The sequence below is a fragment of the Conger conger genome, chromosome 3 (assembly GCF_963514075.1).
Source record: "Conger conger chromosome 3, fConCon1.1, whole genome shotgun sequence".
NCBI classification, from domain to species: Eukaryota; Metazoa; Chordata; class Actinopteri; order Anguilliformes; family Congridae; genus Conger; species Conger conger.
In genome coordinates this window covers 59,211,534-59,231,122 of record NC_083762.1, presented here as the reverse complement: position 1 = coordinate 59,231,122, position 19,589 = coordinate 59,211,534, and the positions used below count along the sequence as shown (strand labels likewise).

At 43.8% G+C, this 19,589-nt stretch overlaps 1 protein-coding gene across 3 annotated transcripts in view; it reads right to left on the bottom strand.

Moving 5' to 3' along the window:
- LOC133123731 (alpha-1,6-mannosylglycoprotein 6-beta-N-acetylglucosaminyltransferase A-like) overlaps window positions 1-19,589 on the bottom strand; it is a 77,660-nt gene that overhangs the window by 6,399 nt on the left and 51,672 nt on the right. For all 3 annotated transcript variants that reach the window (XM_061234231.1, XM_061234230.1, XM_061234229.1), the window contains exons 11-15: window positions 14,404-14,537; window positions 5,797-5,946; window positions 1,714-1,860; window positions 1,080-1,196; window positions 547-621 (exon numbers count right to left, since the gene is read on the bottom strand). In XM_061234231.1, the coding sequence (XP_061090215.1) occupies window positions 547-621; window positions 1,080-1,196; window positions 1,714-1,860; window positions 5,797-5,946; window positions 14,404-14,537 (623 nt within the window). The remainder of the gene's footprint in view (window positions 1-546; window positions 622-1,079; window positions 1,197-1,713; window positions 1,861-5,796; window positions 5,947-14,403; window positions 14,538-19,589) is intronic.

The window sequence follows — 19,589 nt, the reverse complement described above, 5'->3', positions numbered from 1 at the left end:
TCTGTATGAAATGAACAGACAGATTTTGTGTAATTTCTTTCACAACCCTTGTCAATTCCGCGCACTGATGAGACATCAGATCCCGTTCTGCATAGTAACAGCTGTGCTTTTATTAGGAGCTTCGTCCCAGCGGCGAATACAATCAGAGAATCGCCCGCTTGCGAACGCGCTTTAGCGAGTGTAGCGGCCCTCATTCTGGGAGGGTCGTTACAGTATTTTAACCGTGGTGACAATCTCTCACTTCCTGTCCAAACAGGCACACCGATGAGGGCGATCGCTAATCTGGCTGCTCCAATGAGAGCAGGGTGGGGGGGGGGGGGAGGCAGAGTGGATGAGGGGATAAGGTGCATGACTGGGACCCAGAAGGTTGGTGGTTCAAGCCCTGGTGCAACCACGATAAGCTTTAACCGCATTTGGCGCCAGTGGGGACTTGATAAAATTTGATTAAAGCCTTAGCTATATAACTGTAATGAAATATAACGGATGAGGAATAAAAGAATGCCCTCTCCAAAGGAAGAGCAGAAGTGAGTGGTCGAGGAAACTGACCTGATTCTCGATGAAAGCGTTCACCCTCTGGAGCATCCCCTCACAGGTGAACTCGTAGGGCAGGTAGGGCTCAATCTGAAGGGAAGAACACAGGCAGGTGAGGGGGGGCCAAGACGGATTTAGTTTATTTTGTGAACAAATGTTTTTTCTAATTTCTAATTTTGAAAATATCCCACAGTGGATTTTTGAATCGGAGCGATTGATGCCTCCATGTAAATAATGTGGAGAAAGCCATTTACCCAATAAAACCGGGATTCTGTTGTGTTCTGGTTTTCTTTTTCACAGATAACAAACTGAATACTCGGTACTAGGTAACAAAGTGCTACTGACTGGCCAGACTGGTTTCACACCTGACTCCTCGGTAAAAGGAAGGTGCAAACCAGCAGTTCTCAGCCCTCGTGGAATGTGCTTTGAGGAACAGGGTTCTACAGTGACAACAGCTGTTAAATATAATACAAACTGAGCTCCTGAGTGAGTACAGTATCAGTGTGAGGTTAGGTGAGCGTGTTGTACGCGGTGGAACGTGGCGCCACCTTCTGGCTGAGGATGGACCTGACGGCTCTCTCCACCTCGGAGGTGTTGTCGATGTTGACGGTCCAGACGTGGGGCTGACCAATGTACACCTCTGCGTACGGGTGCTGGGATGTCAGCTGCAGGAGAGAGAGAGAGAGAGAGAGAGAGAGAGAGAGAGAGAGAGAGAGAGGGGGGGGGGGGTAGAGGGAGAGAGAGAGAGAGGGAGCGAGAGAGAGAGTATAATTCAATTATTTGCTGAATGAGGGCTGTAGGTTTGCACATAATGTACATGAAGTGAAATGTGTATATGTCTGAATAACAACTGTCGCTTATATCCTCTGCTGTAATGCAGTTGAATGTATATGGAATCAATTAAGGCTGCACAAATTGATCGGAATGAAAACCTGCATACATTACATTGAGCAAACGCTCTTTTCCAGAGCGATGTATAATAAAGCGCACTTTCCTCTAAGGGTCTTCAACATACTAGTCCCGGTTTCTGATTTGCATACACATGGCCCTCTGTGGAAACAACTTTTGAGACCACTGCTCTAGCCTCCAAATTTTTAAAGATGTTTTATTTTAAGTGCCACAATAATACAATGTCAAATGAAGAAGGTACAGCTGGCTTGACGAGTAAGCTGAAACTCTCACCTCTCGTAACGTGGGCTTTCCTTTGAAGAAGTCGGTGTTCTTGGAGCTCTTCGGGGGGTTGAATTTGGGGTTGAGGAAAGTGCACCCATTGGCTATGGCCTCCAGGGGGGCGGGGCCTTCATAGGGGAAGGACAGCCCCACGAACAGCTGCCGACAGAAGAGAGAAAACACCCGTCAATCTCCTCGCTCTCAGGCCGCAACTGCACTAAAGGTTTCTTCTCAATTTATGGTTACGCTGCAATATGTGGGTGTGATACACACATAATAACGTACACACATTGTAAAAATAAATTGATAACAGTGAGGAATTACAACCAAAAAACTAAACATTTTATCTGACACTCACTCAAAAACTCAAACAGGAAGCTGAAAAAAAAAAAAACATGAAAAAAAAGATTGTATGTGAGGCCATTTCGGAAACCCTGAAAGCTAATTGCTGAGTAAAGTGCTAGCTAGAAGAGTCCACAGGTCACACTGAGTTTAGAACTTGGCAGGGAAGCTTCGATCAGTGTCAAAAAAACTAATCGACATCTCTTCAGTGGGGAACCGTTGAAAGGGGTCAGCCAGCAGGCAGATGGCTTGACTACCCAGCTCAACTTAAAACGCTTCTGGCACGAAAAGTGAATTAAATGCATTTGTTGCGCCAAACGACACAATAAACCTGACCTCGGTCAAATACATATTTGTTTTGGATTCAAATACTTTTCTACACTTCACTGAGCTTGTCTGGTATATTAGAACCAATAAAATACTCTAAAAAGGGGCAAAGCCCACCTCCAGGTCCTCTTGGCAGGTTCAACCAGGCAAGATCAATAGAGCACAGAAAGTATTTGAATCCAAGACAAATGCGCATTTCATCCAGGTCTGCAAAAAACAACATCCAGTTGCTCAGGGGTAGGTGCCAATTTGGATCTTCAAATCAGAACAGTCACAGAAAAGCGGCAAATTACCTCAGTATTTTGACTGACTAGGCTAGATTAACCACGCTGTAGGCTTTAATCTCTGGCCAATGACATTTAATGGAATAACATTTGTCCAAGTCATAACTTAGGAGGCGACTCGGACAAAGGCCCCACTGTCAGTGACTAAATGACAAGCCATGAATCTGATAACAGAGAACTCCCTCTGTACAGTGCCATGGCCACCATTCTGTGTAATGCCATTGTCCACACACCGATTACAGGCGTGAGGCTGAATGCTGCAGATCTACTGACACAGAGGCGCACTGCTACTTGCTGCCAGCAGGTGACAGCAAAGGTCTGCTGCACGCTCACCGGAGAGCAGCGTCGGTCGGAGGTGACCTCAGCCTGAAAAACTACGGTCTGTTCATTATTACAAAAGATACTGGGGAGCGAGAGAGGTTCTTCAAGCGGCCGCACATTCAGGAGAGAGTTCATCCTCAGAAACACAGGTATATTGGGAAATTCCTACTATTCCTGAAAAAGACACTGTGGCTTGACGGCATTAAAGCAGGAATAATAAGAATAGAATAAAAATCTCAGGAGCGGAAAGCCACAGACGACACTGCTGCAGCACTAGAATCCAGGGTTGTCAAACTCCAGTCCTTGGAGGGCTGCACTGACTCAGGGGTTTTGTTGTTTTGCTTTAATTAGCAGCCTGTGCAAGGCCTGGAAAACAAGTGTGTGCACTCTTTACCCAATCAGTAACTTAAATTACGCACTTAGGTGCTGAAACACACCGAAAACCAGCAGACCCTCCAGGACTGGAGCCTGACTGGAACCGTGTTGATTTTTAACACAACAAGCAAACGCTGAGAGGCAGCAACACTGAGGGCTCAGCTCAGCACAGCTTTAATTAAGCTGCATGGCAGAGTTGAAGTGTTCAAGCTTTCAAATACTCAACAGCTCTGTTTGGTTGTGTAAAAACAGAACAGAACAGAACAGTCGACCCTGCTGAAAATTCCAGCTAAGATCAGCTGGTTTAAGATGTCTTAAGCTGTGTTTTTTCATCACTTAGCTGGTAATAGCTAATCTGAGGCTGGTATCTAGCTGGACAAAGTTGGTCAAAACTGGTTAAGCTGGTGCAGTCAGCTGGGGGACTAGCAGGGGACAGGCAGACTAGCTAGCGATATAGGCTGCTCAGCTGGTGAATATCTGGTCGACCACCTAAAAATGCCGAAAGATGCAGCCTAAACCAGCTGCACCAGTTTAGACAGGGTCAAGACTGCAACAACATTAGTACCTCTTTGTGAGTAATATCTGGCTCTTGGTGCTGAAACAACACCGGTTTTTCGCTGTGGGAAATTACGTTACGTTTGTGTGAGCAGGAATATGGAACTGTCTCCCTGCAATTCTGTATCCCTGCTCTGAAAAGACCACTAATTTAAAAGTTAATGGAACTTGGAGGCCCTATGACTCTTCCTAAAGGAGTTATTGTACGGAGAGATTCCAGTCAGAAAAAAGATAAGGCATTGAAAGATAGAAAGCAACTTATCACACTGCAGGTAGAGTATATGCAAAGAGGACTATGCCCTTTCAGCAAAGTAGTTGACCGCACTGCCCTGATGCAATCACCCAAAACAGTGACTTCCCGAAACCACTCCCATGGCTTCCTGATTGTGCCACCAGTCCATGCTGTATAACATCTGCAGTGCATGTGCAGTGTAGCCCTGTTTAATTGTGCTACGGGACAAGAGTGATAATATGTGACATGTCTGGGACATTATCCCATACAAAACCTCAGCCTTTTCAGGACATATTTCATTTCAGGACACAGATTCAGAACCTGTGCGACCGGTCTGGACAGCATTCTTGCCATACTCCCTCTCTGCTGCTGCCATCCCACACACGGAAGGAACAGTCAGACAGCTTTGCATACCATTTCCTTGAGAACCTCTGCAATACATATACTATACACAGTCAAATGAACTAAACCTCCATATGTGCAACTAAAGACACATTCTGTGTTTTATTGTAGGTGCTCTTAGTCCAGGAACCCTGTGCTTGCTAACAGAAGACTCTTAGTGTTCACTTGGGGTTTTTTGTTGTTTTTCTGAGACTCCCTGTTACCGTCCATCTGGTTTAGTCCCCTATTTTAATGTTGGATACTCACTCTTCAAAGCCCAAGAGAGCAATTAGCAGAAACAGTCTGTAACAGGTAAATGCTTTACTTACAGGAGAGGGCTTGGCAAAGCGAGAGTTGTGCTTGTTATCTTACAACGGTTTTGATATCTGATCCAGCTATACAGGAATTAATTAGAGCTCCGACTGGCTATTCTGAACCTCATAATAAGAACATCTGAAAGCCTGCCGGTATCCCAATTCTCACTTTTTTAATCTTCACAGTTGACTCCCAAAGGAGTATAAGATGGGGACCGATGTACGCATGCAAAACGCGTGAGTTGCTTATTGTATTATTACTGAGTTTGCTGACTAACTCTAGAGCAGATTAAGCACATTAATCAGGCATGGCCCAACTGAGACAGTGAGCTCCGAATTTTCGGTTCACCTTTATTGTTTAACACTAATCATCCACACTGTGTATGAATGAAGAATATTTTCATGTTTGAAAGAGAAGGTCAACAATAGGGGAACAGGTTTAAGGAAGGAGAATACACCACAGTGACAGGCTTGAATGGGGACAGGCTTTTCTTTACATATACCATTTCTGTGTGTATTTGAGCCACATTTAGGCTCATAAACACCTATTCATCTAAATAGTCTAACAGGAGGCCTACTGAGAATATGTTATTGTTTTGGATTCAAATACTTTTCTGTGCTCAAATGATCTTGCCTGGTCCAACTGAGCCAACCATGAGGACCAGAAGGCAGGGTTTGTGCTTTTTCAGAGTGTATCATAGGTTGCAACACACCAGAGAAGCTCAGTAAAGTGTTGAAATTATTTAAATCCAAAAACAATTCCATATTGTGATATCCCAGGTGCGGTCCACATCAGAGGAGGGCGATGAACTAGCATTGGTCTATACAGCCAATTGGCTCATTTAGCCAGGGAAATTGATGGAAACAAAAACCAACATACACAGCAACCCTTCAGGAGCGGAAACGACCCCCCTCCGGTCCATTCTCCACCTCTGCGCAGTGTGTGGAACGGACCCTGACTCACCTTGGTCTCCCTCAGCAGAAGCTGCAGGTCTCTGCCGCTCAGGATGCCGTGGTTCTTCACGTAGGCGGGCAGGTGGACCGTGCTGGTTCCATGGACCGTGCCGTGGACCTCTGTGTACCTGTGGATGATGTCCAGGTAGTCCTTCTTGTCCTGCAATGGAGGAGAAACAACTGTCATTGGAAACCTGATGCTTTCACTCGTCACCTTGCAGTACTGCCAAGACTATTCTGTGGGTTTACATTTATATTTTACATTTTTGTCATTTGGCAGACGCTTTAAATCCAAATCGACTTACAAGTGCATAGGTTCCTACACAGGTTAAAAACATCAAATCCATAACTAGTAAAATAAGCATGAAGAGTTGTACTACTGATACTATTCTGTGAGTTCATATCCACTTCCTTACGGTGAGACTACTCTGTGGGTTAACATCCTGAGGTTACATACTTTAACAAGGACCTTTAACCTTAAACACTTCAATAAACAGTCCATCATAAATCATAAAACCACAGACTTCCTACTCCAGAAGCCTCTTGTCCCTATTAAGTACACACAATCCAAAAATATCTCCGAAATTGTGTTGTGTTTCAGCGGGTGGTAAATCCACATCATTGTTAGGCAACGAAGCACAGTTCTTTTATCCAAAAAATGTGATTCCATAATCTGTTTATGAGTAACAATCCAAAAAAGGGGAGAGGGGTTTGGCAGGGAGAGTCTAAAATGACTCAGTTTAACTGGAGGGGAAACTCATGTTCTCCGATGTAGTATTTTAAGAAAACAACTTCCAAAACATTTTATTTCTCTCTCCAGTTCTCAGATTCATGTTAACAATACACAGACCTCTCTGTACCACTGGCTGAAAAGAGCATCAAGATTACTCATTACCCACATACCTTCTAAGAAAAATGGCTTACCTGACAGTTATAATTTAACCCATAACTATGAGCTTATGACCAAGAAAAACTTTTATGGAAGGAGAAAGGTCAGGGAAAAAAACAAAGCCGCAGTATACAAAGGGTCATTGTTGTAATTTACAGTGTACATGCATGGAACTGAACATCCTGTCCAACATCTGCCTAAATGAATGAAAAAAGCACTCAGAATGTTTCACATAAAATAAACCAGCCCGAGGTGTGTTTTAGTCTTTACAAAACGAACCATGAAGCAGCCCCAGGTGTGTTATAGTCATTATAAAATGAACCATGACACAGCCCTAGGTGTGTTTTAGTTATAAAATGAATCAGGAAACAGCCATAAGTGTGCTAGTGTCTACAGATATTCAGTCTGGGTTGCTTCTGGAATCAAGGAACTGGGTGAATCCCTTCAAGTACACACTCTCCCATTACTACCCACCCCAAACTTGCCCCTTTTCCAAAGCCTGGCTTAGGTACGGTCATTCTAAGCGTCTTAAAAACACCCGTCAAGTGTAGCATCGTCGCTGCCCAGGTTTCAATCGCGACCAGGCGCCGCATTCCAACAACACGGCCGCTGCTACACGTCCCTCGCTTAATGAATCAACTCCATTCATGACCATGTCATCGATATTATGGTAATGGGGACTGTGTGTTCGGCTCTTACATAGTCCCAAGGCATGCTGGGATTTCAGTCGTACATTCATTCAGCTGTGTGTGCGAGTCAAAGGAGATCTGAAAGGAATTTGAAGACTTTGTTAGGGTAGAAAGCCGTGACAAGGAGGGTACTGTATGTCCCTCACACCTATTTCGTAGATGGGTAGTCTGCTAACATAAAAAACCAACACAGACGACAGCCTTCGTCACAAAAAATGAAGGATATACATTTTTTTCCACTATGAAAGTTGAATATCACCCCCTCCCCATGGCAAAAAAATATCTCCTCTCGTTGCGGAGACAGAAATCCTTAGCAGGGACTTAAGAATATTCCACAGAAATTGTTCTGCAGCGATTCATGAATACAACCCGCCGAATATCTTGAGGACAGAGCAGGCAGCCCGGCGTAGCATTAACATTCTCCGCCATATTCCGCAAATTAAACCTCATAACTCAGATACTCCGTTATTACCCTCATACGCCCTCCCTTCGCACCCCCTCCTGAAAAACGGGGCTTTCGTCGTCAATAACGGCGCGAGCCCTCGTAACTCAGAAGTGCGCAGTCGGGCGGGTGACACGCTTCGCACCCGCCTCCTCCTGGATCGCGGCTCCTCGCTCTGGCGTAGCTGGTAAATAACAGCTTTCTCGCGGTGATTAGACGTGGCTGTCAGCTTCCGCCAGGCTGCGCTTTAATAACAGGGAGGGACCGGCGTGCGAATGCAGGAGGACGCCTATTAAAAGCCGGGCCCGCGGGAACAGATGGTGGCGTCGAAACGTCGGAACAGAAACGGAGCCTCGACTGACACCGCCGCAGCGACAAGCGCGCTCAGGTACGCACTTGAGCTGCATATTAAATTAAATAAACTGCATCCACTTTCATGCTGCCAGGAAAGGCATCCATTACCGATAAGAGGCACAAACGCCATGACTGGGCACTGCACACCGTGAACTGATCTCAGAGGCCATGATTCACCTGCTATCACTTACAGAAGCGACAGCTGTGGAGAGAGGAGCCAACGCGTGAAACTGAGCAGCGCTACCGCATACTGATGATGGACTGACAGTTTCCACCCACAGATAATAACACAAGCACACACACCGGCACCTGACATGTTATTCAGCACTTTCGTAATGTGCTTTCCTGTGTAGTGTCGATCGTATGACAATTTGAGTGTGTCTGCAACACTAAGGGCTGGATTCGCAGACACAGATTGAACCTAGTCTTCATACAGGATATCACAAGGTCATCTGTCCTGTCCAGCATGAGAAGGTCCTGTGATCAAGCACGCTCTTCTCCACAACATCTGCATACACCTGTTCCCCTGCTGTTCCATTTGGATGAAATCTGATTACGCTAGATTATACTACATTTAGGTATTCAGGTATATCAGTGATAACTGATTGCATTAATACGAGACATTGGCTTCATTGTTCCTTTACAATGTACAATGTTCCTAACAATGACAGTGAACAAGGATGTAAACCTCATTTCACCTTTGGTGGGACAACTGATAGGATATTTGTTTCTTATTTTTGTATTTTTTGTGGGGGGGGGAGTTACTCCTAATAGCACCACCCGCATTTGATATGTGCCCTTCCTGTCGGATCTACATCCATGACACCAACTGATTATACAATATTACCATCATATTCCAAGACAGGATTTTGGACTCTTCTGAATGCAAAGGGGAACCTCACACTCTAGCTACAGTAAAATCAGTGTGGTCACTGGTAGTCATTTTGGTAAAGAACTTGTCTGTTTTAACAAGCGTTTTAGGATAGTACAGATTTTTTCAAAAGTAGCTTGTTTTAAGGTACCTTTTGCTTGTGAACTTTTCTTACTCCATTACACAAATCTTGAAATGAGTCTAACTGTCACAATACAATATAATACTTATTTAAGCAAAAAAGTAACATAAATACAATTTTATATCTAAATAGAAGAACAAAATACTTGTTGAGACCGTCTTGTTTTTTGGGGGTTTTTGCAGTGTGTTAAGACTGAACGCAAGGTTAGCCAGGCTGCGTCAGACTCAAGGCACTGCAGACAGCAGGTAAAGAGAGGATCCTGAGCGCCTGCCTCTGTAAAGTGAGTCCCTGATCCGGAGAGCGCCGGGGAGCTGGCTGCACAAAGGCCAAGGGGGGTGGGGCGGGCGGCTGGCTCACTGACACTGCGCTCGTCTGCCTCACAAAGAAGCGCTCTGTCCCCGGAGCCCGCCGGGCGCACGCACCCCGTCCCTCGTCCTCTCGGGAGGGAAAGGCGAGGCGAAAACAGACAGACGCAAGCGGCCGGCCCATTTGCATCACAGCAGGGCTCGGCGGCTTCGGTGTCGTCGTCTGCTCTGTGGGCCGAAGAGGTGACGGAAAGTGATGTTACTTTCCACTTATCTCTGCCATCTGTTTCAGGAAGGGATAACAGACAAAAAACTACATATAAAAAAGAAATAAAACAAAAACTCTAGGAGAATGTTGCACACACTCTCAGAAAAAATGTCTCCAAAAGGAACCCTTTGATTCCATAGAAGAACCGTATCTAGTTCAAGGGTTCTTTGTTGGGCAAACTGGTTCTTTGTCTGGGAGCCTCCACGCTTAACACTTATAATAGAGGGTTCCAAAAAGAACTGAAAAGGGTTCCTATATGCAGACAAGCCAAAACACCTTTTTTTCGGAGAGTGCAGACCGTGTCAATACCGTTTCTCGCTGCGGAAATCTACTGGAGGCCCGGCAAGCCAAGGGAGGGTTAAAATGGGGAAATTATGAAAAGAAATACGCCCACCTCAGGGTTACATCACCCCGGCTGAAAAAACATTTACAAACAAAAAAGGGCAAACCGTATTAAGGAGGTTATAAATGTGGAGAATAGCCCAGAGCAGAAATGACAGATCAGGGGCGTATGTCACAAATTATTACATCGTAGTCTGGATAAATTCACAGAGTAAAACCCAGAACGGCTCTTTTCAATTCAGTCCAAGTTCAAGTTTTGGAACTTTTCTGGGTTTACCAGATGAACTTATCCAGCTATTTGCCCAGGGAGGGCAGAGACACACTCCAAACATTTCAAAAGGCGGTGGCCATGTCACATCTCGCAGCCAAACATTAGTACAGCTAATACCTGCTGAGTTTAAAGCAAGCAGAGCATGTAATCTGCACCTAAAGAAAGAAATGAGATGAGGAATTGGGCCTTTTCCCATTATACGCCTTTATCCTGGAATACAAAAGACCCTAAGACTAGGAGAGACGGTCTCTCTTTCAGAGTTCAAGGCTCTGATTGCGCACCACACCGTAAACTGTACGTGATAGCTGTTCCTGCTTTTAACTTGCATTTTAATAATTAGGATTTCATGTTGTATTTATTGTATTGTTGTAACTATAACTGCACATGCTACTTTGGTTTACTGTCCTGCTAATCGTCTTACCAGGCCACCCTCGCAGAAGAGATTTTTAACCTTGATGGTCTTGCCTGGTTAAATAAAGGTTAATAAATACATAAACGCAATTCTGCAGATTTTTCTGATACTAATTCAACAGAAACACATCCTATTGGTTAATCAGTGTGGGACTGTGATGTTCTGCTTTGGGAAACCATGCAGCAAAGGGGCAGCCTGTAGCCTAGTGGCTAAGGTACATGACTGGGACCTGGAAGGTCGGTGGCTCCGGCCCCGGTGAAGCCGCAGTAAGATCTGCTCAGTTGTTGGGCGTTTGAACAAGGCCCTTAACCAGTGTAGGAACTACAACTCCCACAATCCCACAGGACAATTCCACAACGTCCACCCCGCATGACGTCTAGCTTGGTTCAGCCAATCCCGTAATGGCGGGAGCAATAAACTTTCCCGTATAAGAGCAAGACATGTTCTCGGGATCTCTCTCTTCCTTCTCTTCTTCTCCCTTCTTCCTCAACGCACCCTTTTTGGCCATTCGCTTCAGCTCATCTGCTCCGAGACTCGGACAGAGGCTGAACGCTGCACAGCGCACTACCAGGCCTACGGACACACCTACTTACCTCACAGTAACTTCGTGGCCTATAGCGAGTAGAAACTGGTGTACGCGGAACGCTACATCAGTTTACCCCTGCAAAGCTCACCAAGAAACAACATCAACAAACTTTTCCACACAGAAAAAGGACCAGCGAACATCCTTCCAGCAACTGAGCGGACCAGACAACAACGTGCGGCTAAGACGGGAACGCCCCAGCTTTGTGCACCTCTCCAGGACACGCATTCACAGCACCATCGCGGCTCCTATAAGGACAGCACGTCTTTTGGATCCAATGCGTATGGACTCAGTAAGAGAACAAACATTCAGGCATAGCCAGTGTTTAGTTTAGTCTTGACTGATATTGTGAATCTGTGTTCTATATTTGCCGTCTTACCGTTTGAATGTATTTTTGTTACCCATATATATACCTGAATTGATTCGCCATCTTTCGCGTATGTAATTAGAGTAAAACTACACAAGTAGTCTCTTCTCACAGCTAACTCTATCACTGACACGCCCAATTTACCACACACACACACACCCTACTAACTTCCCCTACTAACTTCCCGTTAGTTTATCTGTTCTGTGTTTGTACGTTTGTTTAATAAATATATTTTATTAAACCCGGTGTCTGTTTTGGCATCACATAGACATGAGAGCCGAGTTAAAGCAGTCTTTCGAAGAACTTCCAACCTCCAGGTTATCGGTATGTTTAATCATTGATAATGGTTATTTTAATTATTAATTAAAATACTAAATTTGTGGTTAGATATTTCTGATAACAGTAATTTTATGAGACTGATTACTTTTTGCAGTTATACTGCTACATAACATTAATTGGTGCCCCGGTTTCGTAGAGAGTAAAATCCCTATGTTATTTGGCGGCCCGTGTGAGGACCCTACGTAATCTGGTGCCCTGTGCGAAGGACCCTACACCAGCATTGCTCCAGCTTTATCTAATTAACTGTAAGCCGCTTTGGATAAAAGTGTCAGCTAAATAATTGTAATGTAATGATTCACAACAACTGCAGAACTTCACTGCAGGCTCAGGAGGTGCCATGCAAATGCTAAAGCTAAAACCTTGGTTTGTCTCGATAACGGTCCTTCGTAAAGAGGACAAAGTTGGGATCGGGGGTGTCCCGATGCTAATGGGGACGCATCAAACAGGGCTTTGAGCTGGAATCTTTCCCCTTATTACATCACCTCATCAAAACACAATGACAGTTCCGGATTAAAAGAATTGGGTCTCTTTACTGGATAATGCTGTTTTTGCTATTTTTCTGTGTGTAAGCTGATATTGGCCAATGAAAGTCAGGAGTCTGAGATTGCTTAAGTGAGAGAGGTAGGATGACAAGTGGAAAGCTATGGCTGGGCAAATATCACAAAACCATAAAATATCTTTGATAACAGTACTGTAAAACTATACCATTGTATTAATTTATTACTGGCATACCTAAAATACTGCCCCAGCCTTGTGACAAGCAAAATCTTGACACAGGCCCATTGTGGGATTAATTATCCTTAGATAATATTGTTTTTGAGCGATACGCATTTACAAGCTGAAGTGGTGCATAAAACTGAATAGCAATAACCCCCTTTGGATTACAGCTGGTATCCAGATTCACACACACATTCACTCAGTCTTAATCCAGCTGCCAAGCAGATCTCAAGATCTTAAGATAAGCAGAAACAGGTTTTTCACGTGATCATAAGTGTGACGTTTCGTTGGCAGAGGCACGGTCTTCAGACAAACAGCCCATTTGCCGAACCTGTGTGAAGCGTAATGGGAGGAGGCTGAAAACAACCGAACAAGGCGGGAAACATTGTTCTAACAAGGTCACTCGTCTGCTTTCTCTGGCAGTGCCGGCCCGTTTTGGCCAGTCGCGGTAGGAAGACAACGCTGTTCCTTCCTGTTCTACCATCGCTCCGTGTCATTGATTTTTACTGCCTGCTCATTTCCTGTTAGTTCTTTGTCAGCTGAGACTGTGGTGGTTTATCACATGTGGCCAATGAAGAGGACTGGGAAGCCAAGCTCCTACTGGTTTTATTTCTTCAGGTCACGTGCGGTAGAAGCAGGCTTTTATGGGCAAATCTTTCCGCCACTGTTCGTATATGATTTACAGGTGTGATTTAATGATGAATTGTTGTCCGATGTAGATGCAAGCACACATACTATGTAGGGTATCATTACATGGTAAAATACCACATAATCACCCAACTTAACATCCAGACTATCCAATGGCTTAGTTTAAATGTCAATTTTTTATTGAGACTGACAGTCGAGCAAAGTGCCAAGTCTTATTCCAGTACAGCACACTAACAGTATATCCATACTAACTCTTGGTGCACGCAATGATGACTGGACCTCTCACGCCAGATAGTATGCGATTGATTTATTAAAGAAGGATTAATGAATTGTATTTCCACAATGTCAATGTGCCCTAATTCACTTTGTATACTGTACAAATCTGGCACCTTTGAGTTTCACGCATGATAATTCCGAAACAATGTCCATGTCTTGGCATATAGAATATCAATATTTCCAAGTGCAACCAGTGAAATCAAATAATGTGGCCATATATAAGCCTTTTTCAAATGGGTTGCAAAAATACATCTTTGGCATATCCATATTTTTAAATTGTGTCTGCTGCCACGCTTATCTTAATTTCCACCAGTTTGTCAGACCTTTCAGGTATCCACACCCACCCCCTTGGTTTGTTGCTATGCTTATCATTTTTGGTTAAGGTTGGTTAACAAGCCAAAGGCCAATCCAAAGTATTCCCAAAAGCAGGGTGAAAACAGCAATGTTTGACTCTGGGACAGGTACACTGATGGGATCAGTGGTGCAAAAACCAGTTCCTGTCACACTAGTCATCTGAAACCTATAAAACATTAGAGGCAGAGTTTTCCACCGAAGGAAAATTCAAATATATTCACCAAGGAGAAGGACAATTTAACAGCTTACTGAAAAAAATGATCTAAAAAAAGCCCCTGCTGTTAGCTGGTTGATGTCTAGCTTGAAGGTCAATCTTGCTGCCCTGCAGAAAGCCTAAAGCATTCCTACCTTCCAGAAGCTGTCCACTTTTCCGTAGACCAGTGACTGGTTCTGTCTCTTGATGTCATCGATGCGTCTGATGTCACTGGCATTCAGGTGCTGCTCCACCACAAACCCCAGGAAGGTGTTATCTGGAGTGTGAGCTAAAAAGAGACAGGAAGTGAGAGAGAACACTGCAAGCCACTTCCTATGCACCAATTGCGTGACTCACAAAATATTTCCACACAGTGGTACATCTATACACTCAGTGAGCACCTTATTAGGTATTTATTAGGCTTTTTAAATTTATTTTACTCATTGGTCTTCTGCTGCTGTAGCCTAGCCACTTAGAGGGTTGACACATTGTGTGTTCCGAGATACTCTTCTGCGTACCACAGTTGAAATGTGTAATTATTTGCGTGACTGTCATCTTCCTATCAGCTTTGAACTGCAGCTCACTGGATCCTCTGCAAATCTAGAATCTGTTGTGTATGGAAACCCAGGAGATCAGCAGAAATACTCAAAGCAGTCCGTCTGGCACCAACAATCATGGTCGAAATCACAAAGATCACATTTTTTCCCAATTCTGATGTTAACATCAAGAGAAGCTCCCAACGCTTATCTGCATGATTTTATGAATTGCACTGCTTCCACATGATTAGCTGATTAGATAATTGCATGAATAAGTAGGTATACAGGTGTTCCTAATAAAGTGTGTATTGCTAGTAGTTAATCCGAGAAGAGCATGAGACATCCCAGAAAGATTTCTTAATAAGTACCGCTTTCTAAATGACCAAATTCCTAATGTTGCTAATAGACTAAGAAAAACACAAGTTCAGTTTAACAAGTTTTTTGACAGGCCAAACACTCCCGATTCACACTCAACTCAGCTTGGCAAAGGCTGCACCATCTGTTTCCGAGCACAAAGGCGAAGATAAGGGCTTCTGTCTTTCACCAGGAAAGAAGAGCAGATTTTGAAAATGCGTTATGTGTGGAAGAGAACACATGTGAATACCGATGTGTGGAAGTGGGTCTACGGCCCCGTGTTCTAAGGAAGCAATGAAGATCCAAAAATGGATCTTTGTGCGAATACAGACCTGCCAAATTTCAAGCTACCATCGTGTTCTTATGCCTATTGAGAGATTCCCACTTGGGCTGCTACTCTGTACAGAACATTCCAGATCTGCTTAAACCTGATAGTGTGGAGAACGAGTGTGTTGGGGCAGACACAACACTCATAACCTTGTTTGATCTGTAAAATGGGAACATTATAGACAGAAGCCATCAAATCTCTCACTTATGAGCAGACCTGGGTCAAATGTATATTTATTTTGGATTCGAATACTTTTCTTGATTGATCTTGCCTGGTGCAACTGAGCCAAACAAGAGGACCAGAAGGTGGGTTTGCACTCTAAGAGTATTTCAGATGTCCCAATACATCAGATAAGCTCAGTAAAGCACAGAAAAGTATCTGAATTCAAAACAATTATGAATTTGACTCAGGTCTGGTTATGTGCATGGACATGAAGGGACAGATGAGCATGCAGGAACAGGGGCGATTCACACCCATCACCCCTTGCCTTTATTAATGCTCAGTTATTTGGCGATTCACATCACTTCGTAAGGTACAGTCGGCTTGGTTAAGGAGATGCCCGCGGAGCCCTAGCCAGGACAGACGAGAGCATCTCTATCTCTCAGTCCTCACACCTAGAATTGAAGTAAATAATGTTATGACAAAGAGTCATAAATTATAAATGATGGTGAGGATGACGATGAGCCACAGGGTCAGCGATGAGTGTGAAGAGGGACTCCTGTAATTGGTCAGTAATAGAATGAGACAGCCCTTGCCTCAGGGATGGGTATATTTATGGGCCTCTCTGTAATATGCACAACGGAAGGTGAGTCGGCTCTGGTCGGTGGCAAAATGCCAAAGGCCTTCCAACCAAGCTCAATGGCAGGAAATGATCCAGGGACAGAGGTGAAATGAGGTGAAACGCTTTGCTTCCACGGCCGACTGGACAGCACGTTAAACAACCAGGGGAGATGGCCTCCGTGTTTTTAAGGAGACTGCTGGATCAAACCAACCCAAACATTTTCATGATGGTCGGTGAATAAAAAGCAAAGCCAAAGCAAATTATATTATCGCCTTGAATTTAATCTTTAAATGCAGGAGAAGGCTTGTCATCTGTCCTTCTTCTGCACGATACATTTACACAATCACAATAATCTGATTCTCAGGGGGGAGTGCCTGAATATTAAACTGTCATTTCTTCAAAGATGCAAACAATTTTAGCAGATGATAAATGTCTGCCGAGATTTCAATGCTGTTATTAATGCAAAGCCAGACAAAGCAAACACTTCAATTGCTGGTGAGGGGAAGATAATGACAAATTATGCAGAGGGAATGAAGTCTCTCTCTCTCTCTCTCTCCCTCCCTCTGTCACTTCCTCTCGTCTCCCGTAAACTTAATGGCTGAACTGCAGACAAGGGAATGGTCAGTTTGACATTTTGTGTCCCGCCTTTCAAAGTGCCCTCTATGACAGCCTTGAGATTTAGATCAACAAACTGCATAATGCTAGTCTACTGCCACCCATCCCAACACTGTAGACTAATGGTAATTCACATTGGCACATATTAGAGTACACTCATCCTCACAGACAGACATCCGGCAGCAATGTGAGATGTGTCTGCTTGCAGAGGAAAGATCCTACAGCATCCAAACATATACACTCACCGAGCACTTTATTATGAACATTTGGCACACAATTGGCTGATTAGATATTCGCATGAATAAGTAGGTATTACTTATTCATGCGAATATCTAATCAGCCAATTGTGTGGCAGCAGTGCAATGCACACAATCATGTAGATACGGGTCAGGAGTTTCAGTTAATGTTTACATCAACCATCAGAATGTGGGAAGAAAACTTTGACCGAGGAATGATTGTTGGTGGCAGAAAGGGTGGTTTGAGTATCTCAGAAACCGTTTTTGAGTTTGCAAAGAATGGTGCAAAAAAAATAATAATAATCTAGTGAGCAGCAGTTCTGCAGACAGAAACACCTTCTTAATGAGAACCATCGGAGGAGAATGGCTAGACTGGTCAGAGCTGACAGGAAGGCGATAGTAACGCAAATAACCACACATTGCAACAGTGGTTGTGCAGAAGAGCACCTCTGAACACACAACGCATCATAACTTTAAGTGGATAGGCTACAGCAGTAGATGTCTAAAAAATAAGTCTAATAAATACCTAATAAAGTGCTCGGTGAGTGTATATGTAGGGGCTCACTGAATCTCTAAAAGCTAACATGACTTAGGACTGCTCCATAAACAAAATATAACCAAGATATCAAATGCAGCCCGATGAAAAATATTTCTTAATGCGCAACTTGGCCAGAGATGTGCCTTAACACCAAGCTTTGATGTGCATTTCATATTGATGGCATGATTATTTTGGCTCACACTGTTAATTTGTTTCATAAACAGGCTCCATTTTGGTCTTAAAATCCAGACACACAGAGAATAATCTTTTAACACAACAGTATCTGTTCCTAGTATCTCTTTGATATGAATCTTCACAATGAGGAAATTGCTTCTCTCTAGTCTTCTCTAAAAATAACTAATCAAAAAATAAATAAAATCATCCCTACCACTGGCAAGCCAAATCTATCAAACATAATCATTATATATTACATATGCATCAGACGATATAAACGGCTAATGAACAAATTCATGTCCACAGTGCACTCTGTGATACACAAAGCTTAAAAGGGACCTTAAACCCTAAGATACATTTTTGATGGATCCGTTGATGATCATATCGTAATACCAATGGACAGATCAATTGAAGTTACCAATGTTCTACATGTCTATCTTGCATCCTGGAAAAATCTCTTGAAGCATTTCTGCATTACAGGGTCAGTGACAATAGGTATAATAGTGATACATAACAAGAGTCAAAGAGATACCTCAAAGAGAAACATAAGGTACCTGGACTTAAAAGCCTCCAACAGATTGAATTAGGTGACCTTTATTGAGGGGTGACCTGAATTAGGGGGTGACATTGGCTCAGGAGGTAAGAGCAGTCATCTGGCATTCGGAGGGTTCCCGTTGCGACCCCACACTGGGTGTGTGAAGGTGTCCCTGAGTAAGTGTCAGAGCACTTTGGATAAAGGTGCTATATCAATGCAGACTTTTATGACCTAAAAAAGGTTACATGAGCAAACAGACAAAAACGTAATGTTACAAATGACCAGGTTTGAAGCCTCTGGCAAACAGAAAGAGCTAGGTTACACTGCAGACCTGCAGTTACTGTACCCGACAACATCGATAATTCTGAAAAACACTTTCTGTTTGAGTTCTGCAGTTCCAGGACACGTCCTTTCCACATAGATACATCTACGGAAATGTGGTTTTGTGTGTTGAGAAAAAAGCCTGAATGTTTCATACAGGGTCTCCAGTATTGAAATCAATCTACTTTGTCATGATCATTGTAGGTATACTATTAGGATCGGCCTGTAGCGTAGTGGTTAAGGTAAAGGACTGGGACACGCAAGGTCGGTGGTTATAATCCCGGTGCCCTTGAGCAAGGCCCTTAACCCTGCATTGCTCCAGGGGAGGATTGTCTCCTGCTTAGTCTAATCAACTGTACGTCGCTCTGGATAAGAGCGTCTGCCAAAATGCCAATAATGTAATGTAATGTAATGGATCTGAAACATGACTTTACTGAGGGAGATACATCTCTGTAATGCTTACGTTTTTAATTTTTATATATATTAGCGCCTATTATGGGGCTGAACATGTCCAATTACAACTCTAATTCGGAACATCCAACCCTTTGCAACAGCAGCCGCATTGTGGTGTCGCAAGCCTGCTTCTTATCACAGACTTTCCTGGCCTGCAGCCAAGCTCGCGTAGAGTAGAGTCGGAGGAAGACCTTTCCCCTCACGGCTTTGGCATGCAGTCCAACGGGGGGCCAGCTCGACCAACAGGGGTTGCCTTACAACACGGATCCCTTACCAAATGAACCCTGCAATAAGTTGGGTAAAAGCAATGGCAACGGGAATGGAAATGGAGCTACTGGCCACAGTCAGATTCAAGGGGCCGGGCTCATCCTTACACCACAGCGTGATGCTTTAACTGAACACGTCGTCCAGCAGCCTGTTTAATGTCTTTGTCAGCAGGAAAATAAGAAATGGCACTATCATTAATCCTG